This window comes from Aspergillus nidulans, chromosome IV (genome assembly GCF_000011425.1).
Source record: "Aspergillus nidulans FGSC A4 chromosome IV".
NCBI classification, from domain to species: domain Eukaryota; kingdom Fungi; phylum Ascomycota; class Eurotiomycetes; order Eurotiales; family Aspergillaceae; genus Aspergillus; species Aspergillus nidulans.
Window position 1 is genome coordinate 1,333,039 of NC_066260.1, and position 15,815 is coordinate 1,348,853.

Sequence of the window (15,815 nt, forward strand, 5' to 3'; positions counted from 1 at the left end):
ACACTCCACAAGCAAACGCGTGACGCGTGACCTAACGCGTGATGATTGGCTCACGCTAACACGAGGTTTCATCATTCAGGGCGGTTGCGATAATAAATGATGAACGACTGAAGGAGGTATATGCACACTCACGGGCCGTGATGGAGGAAGCAGTGCCCGCTCAGACTGTTGAAGTGATCGACCCCGAAGTCCGCGCTCATGTTTATAGCCTGGTCACTGCGGCAAGTTACCCATTTCGCGGTGAAGGTGTCTGACTGACGATAAATCCAGCTTGGAGGTTTCAATGGCGAAGATGCGGACAAGTACGTGCTCGGGGACGACGCCTTGTCCTGCTTACGGGATATCAAGCGATGGCTGAAGTTATATGATGAGAAATTCAATCGGATGGATGTTGCACGATGTCTAGGGGAAGCGAACCTGGTCAATGGTGACCTTATTCAGATTCTTTCCCTTTGGTGGAGAGAAGGGCAGCAGAGCAAATATATGACAAGGATTGCGCTGGCATGCGGTAAGGTTTTGTGCCTAATTCACTGCTGGCATCTGGTGTACCTGACAGTTTGCAGTGGAGTTATTAGTGCCGTTGACTTGGCCGCTAGAGATACATGGGGAGATGACAGTTAACCACCATCGCCACATACCTTACCTACAACAAGCTCAAGTGGGCTACAAACGCGGCATTTTAAATATGGCCAGCTGCGGTATTTTACGGGCGGTTATCCGCATCGGCCTTCCCAGCATGGCAATTCCACCATCAGAACGGACGGCTCGTGACGAAGGGATACTGAAGATCATGCTCTATCTGCTGCGGAATATTGCAATAATAACCGCAAATGCGCGTCTCGCAGCGGAGGGAGAAGAGGAAGAAACGTCAAGGTCGGCGACGATCAACGCGTTCCACGACCAGGACGTCTTTGCCCTGCTGCTCACCTTATGCTCGAATGTTAGCGACGATTTCAATATGTTGGATATTCCTCTTCTCGAGATACTGTTTCATATGGTAAGGGGTATCGATGTCGAAAAGTTGTTCATGAACGATGCTCAGCGATCTGCCAAGCGTACCGACGAATTAAACGACCTGCTACGACAGGAGTCCTCCATGCGAAGAGAATACGCAAAGAATGCGCCGACCAGGCACGGCCGCTTCGGGACGATGATTTGGGTTAAGCGTGATGATGCGAAAATGTCAACGGTATCTGGTCAGGACGTACTTAGAGATGAACAGACGACCCTTTACAAGATGGACCAGAGCAAAAGGTGGAATAAGCCTAGGCGAGGCCGAAAAGCACAGGACATGTCGGTGAACAATGACTTCAACACACCGGTTCACATTAGCCCTTCTGCTACAACAAATCTACGAATGTTCGTCGAGGAGTTCTTAGATTCCGGTTTCAACCCGCTCTTTGTGCATGTCCGCAAGGCGATTGAACGTGAATCGATCCGTGTCCTGGATATCAACAAACGGCACTTTCTCTATACAGTTTCCTGGTTTCTTGGAGCTGAGCGCGCGCGGCGTGCTCGCCAACGAGAGAAGTATGCCCAGAGCGGGAAGAAGCCTGATAACGAACTGGAACCAGATAGTTTCGGTTTGGTCGCCGGTGTGTTGAACCAGGAAACCTTTGTCTTCTTGAACAGATCAATGCAAAACAGCCTCGATAATAAGGAATGGGATGATCTTAATGCCGCTATGCGATGTTTTACGCAGATCCTATTGACAGTACAAGAAATGTCGCAATCGCCACTCGAAGAGGATCAGGAGATTGCGGAAAACATCCAGAACCGCATTTTCTATGAGGAAACGACCCATGACCGGATACTAGCTATTCTTCGTGGATACACAGACCAGGGATTCGGTTATCTTGATGCCTGCACCGAATTATCTCACGTGTTTTTGCGGATGCTGGAACGATATTCCAAGACAAATGTCGATATGCAAGTCCGATCCCGTCGGCGAGCTAGAAAGAGGAAGCGGGAAGAACAGCTGGTTAATAAGGGCAGCGACGAGGAACAGGAATCGGAAGACGAAGACTACGCCGAAGCTGAGAAGATGTCAAAGGAACGCAAGTTCGACTTTACACGTTTTGCCGCAAAGTTTTCCAATCAGAAATGTGTCGATACATTTGTGGCGTTTACCAAATTCTACAAAGAGTTAAACAACGAACAGCTAAAGCGCGCCCACCGCTACTTCTACCGGATAGCCTTCAAGCAAGAGATGACAGTGTTGTTGTTCCGAGTTGACATTCTCAACCTCTTTTACCGCATAATCAAAGGACCTGGTGGAATGGATTCCAGCAAACCAATATACAAGGAATGGGAGGAATTGGTTAGACAGCTTATTCGACGGCTGATAAAGAAGCTGGAGCAGCGACCTGCTCTGATTACGGAGTTGCTGTTCAGCAAAATCAACTCCACCGCATTCTATCTTGAATACGGTTTTGAGAAGCAGACAGTAACCACGAGTAAAAGGGCCCCTGCTGAACTTGAGGTTGACCCCAAGGCAGCTTCGACTCCGGAGGAGAAGCTCAGCATTGTCGTAGCTGCATTGGTCAAGGACGAACAAAGTGCACTAGTCAAGTGGATTAGTGAAGTTCTGGGGTCGGCAGCAGACGAGAGAGAGGCCTGGGAACTAAATTCTCATGATGTTGACCTCGCGGGACCTAGAGATACCCAAAACCCTATAATCAGTAGGTGCTCCTAATATTATGGACGCTATGTTTACTAACACGGCACAGCCGTAAAATCGCAAGATAATTCGTTCAAAAGGGCCATGTTTCAAAATGCGAAACTTCGACTTCTCATGACTCTGCTGAAATTCGACCGCCTGGGACAGGAAAATGTGGAAGGTATTTCCTGGATTATCCCGTCTGAACTCAAATCAGATGAACTACGGGAATCTAAAGCGGTGATTGATAAAGCGCTGTTGATTGGCAACACCGACGAACGTGATCCTAATGACTTACTGCGCAAGAAGTATAGTCATGAGCCGCGGGACGGCTTTAGTGGCCAAAATCTAGACGTGAATTTTGGGTCTGACTCGGAGGGTGAAGATGTCATCCCTGATGGGCCACTCTTTCCCGCAAATCCCCGCTCCAAAGCTCATGCGCTCAACGAGTTAAAACAGAAGAGGAAGAAGCGAAAAGACAAGGGAGAAGAAGAGCCAGTTGATGAGGAGACATTGGAGGAACGTCGACAGGCACGGCTAGAGAATACGAGATGGCGCCTGGCCAAGATCAAGAGCGATCTTTACGTGCATGCAAGTGACGAGGAAAGCGATGCCGAGGCAGATCAAGAGTTCTTCCGTCTTGAAGAAGAAAGGCGCAACGAGCAATCGGAGCGGATCAAAAAGGCATTGCTGCTTGGGAGAACCGAAGACGCAGGAAACAAAGCAAGGCAGAGAAAGCGAGGAAAGCGCTCAAATGAGCCTAACATTGCTGGCGAAGAGGAGACTAGCGGAAAGCGACGGAGACACAGTGGTGGAACCAATGTGGAACTGGAGGAAGATGACATACTTATGGATGATATGGAGATGCCATCGCGAGCCTCTTCCGGTGAGTACTCGTCTAATGATGCCGATGCCATCGACAAATCTATGGCTGCAGCTGAAGACGAGCTTTACTTCGACGATGACCTAGCATTTGGCCGGGACCGAGACAAGGATGAGACAAGTGTCGACAGAGACGGTGCAGATGCGTCCAGCCCTAGAAAGCACAATGATGGCAGCGAGAGCGCTGAAGAAGACATCCCTTTGGCGCCGCCTAATCGTAGACGGTTGCGGGCTGGATTCGTGGTAGAAAGCGATTCGGAATGAGGTATGCAATATTAATGAGAAATGAGGAGTTTGGGTCTGGGTATGGACTGAACGTGTGGCAGTATTTGTTTTGTCGATAAGTGGTTCCAGGGTGCAGGGCTTGATTTGATGCGGGATTCTACGCGGAAGCAGTCACGAACCAAATTAGATATCCAGAAAACTCTGATATTAGAAGCATGAGTGGTGGCAGTATACCACTCTTGTTACATTCTGGGTATATGCGGAAAATCGTAAAGCCAAAAGGTATTTCAGGTATTTGCATTATACTTAGGATGACAGGTGACCCCGCCCAACCCTAACCGCAGCCCCGCATCTAGCTCTCTAAAATTTCTCTGCAGCTTCCTCAAACACCAATACATAATATATTGCCCCTTCACCTCCAATCCGGGAAAACAAGCCTGCGTTAAAAATGTCGCAGATACTCCAAGTCGTTCTCAAAACAACTCTCGCCCTAATCGAGCAGTTCCAAGTCTCTCTAACCACGACTCAACCCAACCCCGGACCCGTGACGAGTGAAGAGAACCAAAACTCAGATCCCCTTCCCCTCCTCTCAATATCATCAACGGCACTCAAATCTCATGTCACGAAACTCTCACTACTGGCGATCAATTCCCCGTTCACACCCTCTGCGGTAGCGAAGACGCTTTCGACTCTTAACGAGTCCGTTCTCCCGTCTCTGGTTACAGCCGCACTCCTTATAACGCCAGAGTCTCATACGAGGGCGTTTCAAAGCGAAATCCGCGTTCTGACAGGTACAGCACTGAAGGAGCTGTCTTTGTTGGTTAAAGAAGTGCAGCTCATTGCGGAGGAAAAGGCTGATAAGAGAAGCCTGGAACAGGCGGAAAAGGATGCAGTCACAGCGGTGACGGGGCGGGTCTGGGATGCTTGCGATGTACTTGTTGATGTTGCCGCGAAGGGGGTTGTCGGCTTCGTGGTCAGAAGGGCACAGGAGTATAGAGACTTGGTTCGAGATGCGGTGGAAGAGATTGAGGAGTGGGATCCGGATGAGGAGGGTGATGAGTTTTTCGATGACCTCCTAGACAATGGTGATGAATATGAAGCTGGGTCTGGTGACGACGAGGACGAGGGAAGTGACGACGGAGAAAGCAGTGCTGCGCTACATGCACGGAAAAAGAGTGCGCTTCGAATCTTGAAGCCTATTGCCCAAATCTACCCCGCTCTCATTGCGAACCGTCTGGAGAGAGTGCCCGTTCCATTAGCACCGTCGAATATTGGAATTCTAGACTCAATGTTGAAAAGTTTACAGCAGATTCCGGATCATATCGACGAGGTGGCTGGAGCGTTATACGAGGCAGATTTTGACAAATTTACGCGGCAACTTCGGAAAACCAAAGAAAGTGCCTTCAATGCTATCGAGTTGGTCGTTCTGCCTTGGGATCTGAAGCAGACTGCCAACGATCAGGAAAACCAGGGGGATAAGTTTACCGCATGGTCAAAAACGTGGACCAAAGTTATCGAGGAAGTCAGCAAGTCTATCGACGTATAATACGTGGTCTAGAGCTGATAGGATTAATATGTGAATTGGGTATGGGGTGGATGCCCCAGAAAATGACGACTAAAACACGAACCTAGAAACGTATGAATATATACACTTGCAACCCATAAGCTACAACTGCGATAGAGAACAAGCTGCTAGTCTCCTTCGCCGCCCGACTCATATTCTTGCAGTTCTTCCGCAGGCATACGGTCTTTCAGCCACTCTAGGATAGAGTCGGTTCCTTTGGCCACTATCTGCCACCGGGGAACACGAAAGCTATTACCAGCAACCTCGAACCGCCGTAAAGCCGAACCGCCACCCCAGTTGGCACTGTTTCCAGCTGCTCGCAGCAAGCCGATTCGTGGTGGAAGGGAGCTAATGCTATTGTTTCCCACATCGAGCACCTGTAGACCCTGAACGGCTTCAAAATCCAAGCTATCCAGCTGGTTCTCTGCGATAAGGAATGTTGTCAATTTGGAATATGCCCGTCGAATATAGGGGAGAGACCCAGAGAGGTTATTTGACGAAACATCAAGAAAGGTTAGTGAGGGAGCTTTTAGACCGGTCATGAGTGGTTCAAGGGTGGTAATGCCCGTAGCACTCAGATTCAGCGTCTGAAGACTAGCAAGCATCACTGGGGTAGCGGTAAGCGAAGAGATATCTAGTGGGTTGTGTGATAAGTCGAGATCTGTCAGATTGGCCGCAAGCACGCTGAGTGCTGGTACAGGAAAAGAGCGCAGGCTATTGTGTTGCAAGTATAAATATCTGACATCGCTCGGGTTGATAGCTTCCAGTTGTTCCACATCGAACTCTTGCATATCAGTATAGGACCTATCGAGTACGCCTCCAGGCTTTAGCAGCCAGCCTGAGTTCTGAGCCGGTGTCTCTGGAGCAAGAGTGAACTGTGTGGCGACAGATCCTTCCTCATCATCGGTCTCTTGTGGTTCCGGTTCGCATCGGCTTCTCAAATCACGCTTGATATCCTCCACGGTCATGTTGAGGAATTTGCGCTCGCGAAGAGGGTTGTTTGCTATGCGGAAAGTAAAGAGATTGTCCATCAACCCAATTTTTTCGTCTAATCTGGAAATATTGTTACCAGTCAGATCGACGTTTCGAACATTTTTAAGTTCGGTAAAGCCCAGTGGAAATTCAGATATACTGTTGTCCTCGGCTGAAAGTTTGAGAAGCGCTTGCCAAGATGAGACATTAGGCAGATTCTTGATACGGTTCATACTGATTGCTAGAGTCTTTAAAGCGGGCAACGTCAACTTCTCTCCGAGACTCGTGAGCGCATTGCCGACCACGTCCAGCTCTTGCAGAGAGTCCAGCTTGTCCACAGTGGCTGGAATCAATACGCCCTGTAGCTTGTTTTTAGGGGCGATAATCTCCCTCAGAGGAAGCGTGCATAGGATCTCGAACGGCAATTCCGTTAGCTGGTTTTGGCCAACATTCAAAACTCGAAGGCGCTTGAGGCCTTCAACTGTCTCAGGAAGAGCGGTAATGGTATTCTCGTGAATATCAAGAACTTCCAATTTGTCAAGCTGACCAATCTTCTGTGAGAAAGGCCCTTGCAGTTGATTTTTAGCCAGCTTCAGGTCCCGGAGGCTCGCCATCTCGAAAATCACATCGATATCCTCCATAGTCAATTTGTTGTTCGAGAGGTTGAGTGTGTGAAGCCTTTGCAGCCGCCTAAACCCTATCGGAAGGCGTTCTAGCAGGTTTCCGTGGACATCCAGGACCTCTAGACCGCCAAACTGATTTCCTCTCTCCTCCGAGTCCGGGTCCAGTTGCTCCGAGTCGACATCTGGAAAGGCCGCGTCAGGGAGTTCAGTGAACTCATTGTCTGCAGCGATAAACTTGACCAGATCTACGCTCTCGTACCAATCTGTAGTGGCATTAGGATCAAAGTCATACATTGTCAAGACCTCGTCAGGGAAAGTAGTCAAGGACATGGCCGCAATATTGAGGTGACCCGTGGTCCTGCCTGCATCTAACTTCTTCCGGAGCACTTTGTTCTGGTCCTTGGGCTGTTGGTTGAATGGATCTTTGATATCAGCCTCGGTCCACGCATCAAGAGGAGACGGCTGGTGTGCTGCTGCTTTTCGTGCAGCTTTGGCTTTTGCAATACTTTCCCTTAGGGCACTAGACGATTTCGATGTTTTTTTCAGCTCCGGCGAGGTAGTTTCCGCCGGCTCAGATACTGCAGGTGACTTTGGAGCTGTCGAATTGAGCCTCGAGTTTGACGCCTTCTGCTGAGCCCTTCTGGTTTTTTTCACCTCAAGAGCTGGCGGTGCAACTCCGCTGTCTGCCGGGGCTCTATTTAAGGCCAGGCGCGACTCCGGGGCTTTGGATTGCGAACCAGCCGAACGAAGGGTCTTTAGAGGCGCTGGTTTCGTTAACTTTGGTGTGCTGTCCGCACTGTCAACCGAAGCATGTTCATTAGCGGGCCCGGTTTTATGCACTGAAGTGCGGGGCCGTGACGGTAGCCGTATGCTGGACGGGGGACCAGATAGGAAATCATTACCACTCAGTTGACGAGAGGTGGAGGATCGAGAGGGAGACCTTGAGTAGCTGGTCATAGAAGATGGTGGGCGAGATGGTGATCGAATCGGACTAGTCGCATTGAAGAAAGACGATGGCCTCCGAGATGATGCTGGAGACGGCGGGATCTGAGACAGAGTTTCAATTGTTCTTTCTGACAGCGAAGGCCGTATACGGCCCCGAGGTTCCGCATCCTGTAATGCCGTATCTTCAGAGCGGGTGTCCATAGTGTCCGGCACTTTCTCGTTCTCCGATCCTACCCCGTCACTCCTGGCCTGTGATACAAGTCGTTTTTGTGGGTTGCCATTCTGGGTATTTCTCGGCTGTAATGTTCGTGGAAGCGGCTTCTTGAATTCTGGTTCTTCTGATGGTCGTCTAAGCCTGGTGGCCTTTAGCCCGGGATCGATGCGTAATTTCTCGCGCGATGGAGATGGTCTGAGTGAAGCGGAGCTCGTGGTTGAAGTAGGCAACGGGATTCTAGAAACTAGACGAGGAATTCCACTTGGACGTGTCGGCGTTTTGGTTTGATCCATTGTGTCAATTTGCAAGGGGGGCACTTTGTCGCGGATATTTCAGGGCAGTCCCATGGTGCTCTGGGGGGGCTAGCGATAGAAGACAATCGGGCACAAAGCTCTTAGAAAAACTTAGGATACAATAGAGAATAGCTAAAAAGGAAAAGAAGAAGAAAATCCACTGCGCGCAGACCTCCTAGCGCTCCAGGGGCGCCTTTCAATAATGAGAAGAAGGGACTATCAACCAAAAATAGTTAGCATGCGTGATCGGGCGATCTTCAAGCTGTCGGGGTGTTTATCGCTGACTAAAATGACCAGGGTTTGAAAAAGAGGGCTATTTACATGGAATACCGGATGGCCGGATTGCCATGGCGGTCTGAGAACCCCTCATTTATGTTAACTAGTCAATTACCTATCACAACATTTATACAAATAAGCCCACCTTGTCAGAACAGTCAAGAATATGCACAAAGCCATTATATAAAGCTGTTTTGGTTGTAATTTGAGATACCTGTGTCATGGCCTTTCGCCATTGTCCTTGAAATCGCATGTCAATGAAAGACTGGGCCAAAGGATTTGCGTGCATAGACAGCGATGACCTGCAACAATTCTTCTCAGGTAGCGACTTTACTGAGCATTTTAAGCATTTTAAGATTCGATTTGGAACCCAGGTGCGGCATAGTGCTTGACTCTCATACTTCATATACAGTAGCTGCTCCGTCGCAGCTTCTGTTGGGGGTTCAAGATCTAAATATGATCTGTGCTCCAGCTCTCGAGTCGTTGCCTGAGTTACAGGGCTGCCGAGCTCTTGTTTTAGCAATGTTTACCTCAGCTCTCACTTGTGGTCCTGACTCCTGGCTCCGCATCCGGCCTTATCTGGATTTGGGTGGCATTGGCGCGCGGCTGGCCGACCTGACAAATGTGATTGGTGCGCGCTCCCAGCCTCCCACCTGCGCGCCCAATGCAAACTCCCACTCCTCCAGCCTTCTCCATCTAAGGCATCAACTACCATCCTCTACCCTCCGTCACCATCTTCCTTGCTTCTCACATATTCTCATTTGTCTCACTTGTTCTTCATTCTTCCGCCCCCTTGCACACCTTGTCTATTCGACTGTTTTCGCCATTACCCGCGATCGTTGCCAATTGGGGTTTACCTTAAGCGGAAACCTCAAGTATCATACACCGTAACTCCCCAGTGTCCATACCGCCCTGCTTAATCGATAAGCGGCTGCGTTCGAGGTCTGGTCGCAAGTGATTATAGGAACCAGTATCACCGCGCGACGTAAGGGCCCCAAGGCAATCTGTCTCGTCAACGCTAGTTCCCGAATCCAAGTATATTCTTTGGACCGCATTCGACTCTATCTCTTGTCTACAGGACTTGAGTCCGAGGTGGTACGTACGTCAAAACAGCCTCATGGCAGCTGTACTGTCCACGCATTAACTAATGATTGCGATTCAGTTGCAGGTGATTCACACACGGACAATTCGTTCTGCAGTATAGAACATCACTTCCATGTCGCAAAACTCCGAAAGTTGCGGGAGTCTTGCCCCGCCTGTGGAAATCTCGCGCCCGGTGACCCCAGTTCAACGTGCAAACCTTTCTGCATCTCCCGACATGAGTGTACCAGCTGAGAGCCGGTCTCCGCACACGGACAATCTGAAGTTTATTTCCCCACCATCCTTGCCTTCATCAGACATGACGCCACCTCCCTCAACTCAGATCCCTGGAGCCCCGCTTCGACGATCGCGATCGCGATCTCGATCCAGCTCGTACCTGGCACCGTCGCCAGACATCCAGGAGACACTGTGTGCGGCCTACGGAGCGTCCGAGAATCTCCCAACAAACGACGAAATTGAGACCGCCGACGAAGGGAAGCTCCGCACTATTGCCAAGGAGCTTCTTGCAGTAGCACGGGAGGCTCGCGTATCCGCACTTCACTTCAAGCTGCAATATGGGCTCTTATCGTTTAGGAGCAACGTGGCTATCAAGCGCGCCGAGGTCGAGCATAAGCTTGCTAGGAGAGAGGCGGAAATCCTGCAAAGTGCGGAATACCGTAGCCGCCATTCACTTCCAGACACAGAACCAACGCCATCGCCTTCCAATGTCGAGCTGGAACTTGCCGTTAAGCGTAATCAAGAACTTGAGAGAACCAACGCTACCCTTGATAGACGACTGCGACGAGCCAAGAAGCTCATTGAGCAAGAACAAGACCGAGCAGATCGGCTAACTGAAGAGAACAAGCTACTCAAGCAGCGAATCCGAGAGAACCGGGAACATTTCTCACGAATGATTGAGCACGGTCCTATGTCGCCAGCGGCTCCGCCGCAAGGAGTTTTGGATAGCAGTGACAATAACCATCCATTTGCTGCCCTTCTTGCCGCGGACCGTGTCCTGAACAGAGAATCCAGTAACTTTACGCCAAACCGACATAAGTCCCATAGGCAACATTCGAATGGACACGTGCGAGGTAGTCATTCTCTGTCTTCACTCCCCATTACACCATCAGAAGGAGGACGCAAAGGTCGTCATTATGTTACTCCTGGGGAAGAGTCTAGCGAAGAGAATCGTGATAGGGATAGCACAATCTCCGCTTCCGATGTCGAGGAGGCCGAAACGGAGGTGGATATACCTTCATCTCATGCTTCATCTCTTGCCACTAGCATGCTCCGTCGCAATCACCCGGCTATGCAGCAAGATATGCGTGATGCAGTCAAATCAGCACCAAAATCTAGCACACTCCTGCAGACGAAGTTGTTCGGTCAAGTGAGGAAACCCGGCGTTGAGCGGCCCACGAACAACCTCAAACGCGAAGCGAGTTTTGATGGTGCGAGCTCAAAGAAACCGAGAGCGGAGGACCATGTGGGTCTCGGTATTCACTAGACGCAGACAGTTCGATGCAGATACTTGACATCTATGACCGCGCATGACGACCTTGCTTTCGAATTCACAATCTCAAGTGTCCCTTCTATTGTTTTGGCATGCCGTCCACGTTACAGAAATAGTGGCGCGATTATGATATTCTCCGTTTGATCCAACGTTGTTGTTGTTGTTGTTGTTGTTGTTGTTGTTGTTGTTGTTGTTTTTTCTCACTTATATAACGAATGATGACATGTGTTGATGTATGGGCAAACTGGTGTTTATCCGGGTATTTTTTTGACTATCGTTTTCAGGGTCATTTGATCTCCTGAGGCTTCTGATGCAATCTTTTTCTGCAGCGTAATTTTATTTTAGCCATCAAGAAACGAACGAATAAATGAATTACGTGGTATATCCTAGAATAAAAGATATAATATATGTCTCATGACTTCGATAAACTATTCAAAAAGTATTCCAATGGCACTAAACATGCAGAGTCATGTGACAAGAGAATAGCCTGGAGAGGAAGCAGCTGAATCTTGAGCTGCAACTACACCATAGACATACTACAGTCAGGAGCACCAGTACTATAGATTCAAAGGCAACATGAGTTGCTGCAAATGTATCTCTGCCCTTTCTTACATGTGCATACAATGTCGAATAGAAGTTGATCTAGGAGTTCCGGATCGGGCTAGGCCAAGGAGGGTAGGGCTCGCTAAGCGAGGCGGTGAGCGACTCCGCGCGGTTGGCCACAACCAGAAAAGTTCCACTAATATTGAGTCGGAGGAGTTTTGAGATACGACCAGCATCCCACGACGACCACGACAAGCCGGTTGATCCCCGTCCGACACAATGGTGCGTACTTTAGAGCCTATTTTCGCTGCTTGAATTTAGACAGGAGATGAAATTCCCTCCATGTCCAGCGGAGGAAACGTGCTAACGAGGTTTCTGTCGGTGTATAGGCGATCAAGCACAACAACCAGATTCAGAAGCACCGTGAGTGGCACCCGACGATCAGGATTAGGAGGCTCGTTTTCTTTCGAACGAATGCGACTGGGAATTCGACAGGCGATTGGTTATTCAGGAATTGGAATCACTGATGGGGTTTTGTTGTAGACTTCCACAAGGACTGGCAGCGTCGTGTCCGCGTGCACTTCGAGCAGGTACGCTTTTCAAACCTATCGCGGAACGAATTCGTGTCGGATAAACAACATGGAATTATGAAGTTTTGACGAGATGAATTGTTCCGGACGATTTTTTTGAGCGTGTTGGACTGACAGGGTTTTCTTGGGATATAGGCCGGTCGCAAGCACAGCCGTCGTGAGGCCCGTCTCGCGAAGGCCGCCGCTGTTGCCCCTCGCCCCGTCGACAAGCTGCGTCCCATTGTGCGGTGCCCTACCGTCAAGTACAACCGCCGTGTCCGTGCCGGTCGTGGTTTCACCCTTGCCGAGCTGAAGGTAAACAAATGACTTTGCTATGTGCCCGACTGGAAGCTCATGATTTGTACAGGAGGCCGGTATCCCCAAGAAGCTCGCTCGCACAATTGGTATCGCCGTTGACCACCGCCGCACCAACTACTCCAAGGAGTCCCTTGTTGCCAATGTCGCCCGCCTCAAGGACTACAAGGCTCGCCTGATCATCTTCCCCCGCAAGAGCGGTCAGTTCAAGAAGACCGACTCTACCGCCGAGGAGGTCAACGCCGCTAAGGCTGCCTTCGCCGCTGAGGGCCAGACCCAGGGCTACGCCACCAACGTTGGCGCCATCCTGCCCATCAAGAACACCACCGCCGAGGAGGCCGTCACTGAGGTCAAGCGCGACGACCTGCCCAAGGGTGAGGAGGCTGCATACCGCCGGCTGCGGGAAGCCCGCAGCGAGGCCCGCTACAAGGGTATCCGGGAGAAGCGTGCCAAGGCTAAGGCTGAGGAGGAGTCTGCCGCTAAGAAATAAGCTCCGTGTACCTAACATATTATGTGCTCAAAAATTCTCAGCTAATGATGAATCTGGTCGTCGATTTTTATATTGGGGATTATTCTACAACCTAAGTGTACCGTGGCATGGCGTACCGTGGCTTGGAATTGGCTGATGTCCCAATTTTCTCTACTACCTCTTTACCTATCTCCTCTTCCTCGTTTGTCCTTTTCCAGAGATAAAAGGTGTTTCTGAACTACCACAATGAATTCGAAAGTCTGAATCCATTTCCCTCACCATTTCGGGTTTATATGCCGCTACCAACCCAGCCATGGGGCTCGTAGAAATGCAGCAGGTAACTTCCTCGCGTTTGTTTCAGTAATCTGAGAATTGGGTGATTCTAGTCATACAAAAAAAGAAAAACAAACGCATGTAGTACACTCATAAAGTCAGTCTCCTTAAAGCTGATGACCACCACTCTGCCCAAACAAAACGTCTAGTACACACTTCGTAGCTTTGACGACAGCCTCAGCCTCGGAACCGCCCGCAGTTCCTAGCTGTTGCTTCTTGCTTTCATTCAAAACCGCTTCAAAAAGCTTCTTTGACTCTTGCTCCACCTTCCTATCTGAGCTGCTGCCGTTTCCAGATATCGAAACGCATATGGTGGGCGTTAGCTCCGGCTCCCCAGTCCAAGGGTCGATGGTGAGTTCGCACGACAAGAGGGCTTCAAGGGTTCTCTGCTTTGACTTAAACAGAATGGATGTACGTTCGAGGTGTGGCAATATTCGCCGTATATCAATATCTGAATTGACCTTTACAGAAGGTGATTTGTTTCGACTCGGAATCAGAGCCGGATGCTGATCCCAGATTTGAGCCCAGATTTGAGCCCGCGACACTAGAGCTTCCCAGTAGCGGTTGATGCCCCAGCATAGTCCGGAAATATCTAATCGTCTGAGCGGGTCCTGTAGCCGCCCGTTAATCCATTGTTGCAGATAATTAAGGGTCGTCCCATCCACAGATGCTGCAAGAGATACTACGGACTGCGTTTCCGGGTTGGTCTCGTAGGAAACGTCAATCTTGTAGACATTAGGTGGAAAGGGTCGCGGTGCGGAAAGCGTGATCTGATGCCTTTCGACAAACATGCCTAGATCTGACTTTGTAATGGCGTTTAAAGATGCGGTTATTTTCAAAGGAGCAAGAGCAGTTAGGTACTGGTCTGTCTGCGCACTCTGGCTAAGGGAAAATTGGTTTAATTCAGGAGATTCTTGTCGCGGTTTCGGTGGGCGCTTTGTGGAAAAGGGGAGTAGTGCTGATATGAGAGACGAAATTGTGTTTTCATTTATACGGGAATTGGTTGAGTCGGCGTGAGACGGATCGGTAGAGATCAATAGAGGACTTCCAGGTCAATATCCTCGCTAACACGATGGTCATGATAAGACTTACCATAAATCGTTAAGAAAGGGTTCAATATCCCCCTCTTTTTTATCAAGTTTGTCGCATAATCCCTCGAGTTGGGCAAGGTCTTGTTTGAGGGACTCTAATTGAGCCGAAAGTTCTCGCTTAAGCTTTCTCTTCTTGACAATAGACTCAGGAAAAGGCGCAAGGTTTGTGGTGATAGTCAGATCCTCTGGCTCATTGCTGTAGTTTACCGTCCTGAGTTTCGAAGGGCTACTGTCTAGATCCTCCGACGCACGTCGTTTCCCCCACTTTGCATGCTGCATACCGGGGCTGTCGCTCAATAACCCTCTCGGACGTCCAGGGGGCGGCTCCAAGCCTAACTGAGTCGGTGTTGGGGGTAAATCGGGTTCATCGAAGCCGTTGTGCAGGACAGTGTCTTCATTCAGGTCCATGCCAGTTGCGCTGCCTAGCTCAACCGCCAGCTGGTCTTCCGGAGTGTTAACCAAGCTCTCTTCCACTCTTGTTTCTCGCGAAGTCGAAGGGGATTGGAATAAAAAATCTGAGGCGCTAATTCTTTTGCTAACGCGCCTTGGAGGTGCGGCGAACGCACCCAGTCCACTCGATCGTTGGCTAGCCAAGGCAAAAGGTGACTGTGACTGACGGCCCCTGTTGAGGCTGTTTGAGGGGCTAGCCGTCAGCGCAATCGAGGGCCTGAGGGCTTTTCTGTCCCTCAAGCCAAAAGCCCTCGTTTCGGCTTCCTTCTGTTTGTCATCCTGGCTACTGCGTGTGGATGTTCTTGTTGGGGATCTACTCAAGGCGCGTTCTAGGAGCTCGGGATTTGACCGCGCGATGCTCGCTTTCGTGGGTGCTTGGAAGGATGATCGTGGAGGAGAACGCCGTTGCGATGCAATTCTTGGAGGAAGGGGTTCCATTTGCGAAATTGCGGCACGTCAACAAAAGCTAGTTTCCTGTTGTCGCTTGTTTGCGCTCTATGTCAGGCAACCATTGCTGCAGTTCAGCACAAGATAAAAGGTGGCAGTAGGTTCTCAAAAGTTATATTAACCGAGACACATTATATATAGCAACTGTGATGGATCTCTCTAGACCTGTCCATCTCTAGAGGCCTGTGATTCTAAACGTAGACAAACACTCTTCACGTGACTGTAGTGGTAGATGAGGGATCGGAATGTTTGCACTGGTTGCATCAGAGCCTCGGAGAAAGACCATTTATCGCGGCAATGACGGTATCTACTCTTGCTTCCAGCCTCTCGTTTGCTCAATATCCGTGTTCAGTTC

At 49.8% G+C, this 15,815-nt stretch overlaps 6 protein-coding genes across 6 annotated transcripts, besides 1 other annotated feature; 4 read left to right on the plus strand and 2 right to left on the minus strand.

Moving 5' to 3' along the window:
• Positions 1-15,815: part of a sequence feature (contig 1.117 1..274575(-1)) that runs on past both edges of the window.
• tof1 (putative DNA repair protein (Tof1)) lies at positions 141-3,805 on the plus strand (the record flags this gene model as incomplete). Its single annotated transcript, XM_659519.1, has 4 exons — positions 141-212; positions 271-508; positions 564-2,681; positions 2,877-3,805. The coding sequence occupies 4 exons, from the start codon at positions 141-143 to the stop codon at positions 3,803-3,805; spliced, it is 3,357 nt and encodes a 1,118-aa protein (XP_664611.1).
• On the plus strand, positions 4,138-5,312 carry ANIA_07006 (uncharacterized protein; the record flags this gene model as incomplete). Its single annotated transcript, XM_659518.2, has 1 exon — positions 4,138-5,312. The coding sequence occupies exon 1, from the start codon at positions 4,215-4,217 to the stop codon at positions 5,310-5,312; it is 1,098 nt and encodes a 365-aa protein (XP_664610.1). The 5' UTR covers positions 4,138-4,214.
• On the minus strand, positions 5,459-8,377 carry ANIA_07005 (uncharacterized protein; the record flags this gene model as incomplete). Its single annotated transcript, XM_659517.1, has 1 exon — positions 5,459-8,377. The coding sequence occupies one exon, from the start codon at positions 8,375-8,377 to the stop codon at positions 5,459-5,461; it is 2,919 nt and encodes a 972-aa protein (XP_664609.1).
• Positions 9,176-11,237, plus strand: ANIA_07004 (uncharacterized protein; the record flags this gene model as incomplete). Its single annotated transcript, XM_659516.1, has 3 exons — positions 9,176-9,284; positions 9,732-9,748; positions 9,858-11,237. The coding sequence occupies 3 exons, from the start codon at positions 9,176-9,178 to the stop codon at positions 11,235-11,237; spliced, it is 1,506 nt and encodes a 501-aa protein (XP_664608.1).
• ANIA_07003 (60S ribosomal protein eL13) lies at positions 12,002-13,407 on the plus strand. The gene is made up of 5 exons (XM_659515.2): positions 12,002-12,068; positions 12,176-12,209; positions 12,330-12,376; positions 12,512-12,670; positions 12,723-13,407. The coding sequence occupies exons 1-5, from the start codon at positions 12,066-12,068 to the stop codon at positions 13,158-13,160; spliced, it is 681 nt and encodes a 226-aa protein (XP_664607.1). The 5' UTR covers positions 12,002-12,065; the 3' UTR covers positions 13,161-13,407.
• On the minus strand, positions 13,580-15,451 carry ANIA_07002 (uncharacterized protein; the record flags this gene model as incomplete). The annotated part of the gene is made up of 2 exons (XM_659514.1): positions 13,580-14,354; positions 14,565-15,451. The coding sequence occupies 2 exons, from the start codon at positions 15,449-15,451 to the stop codon at positions 13,580-13,582; spliced, it is 1,662 nt and encodes a 553-aa protein (XP_664606.1).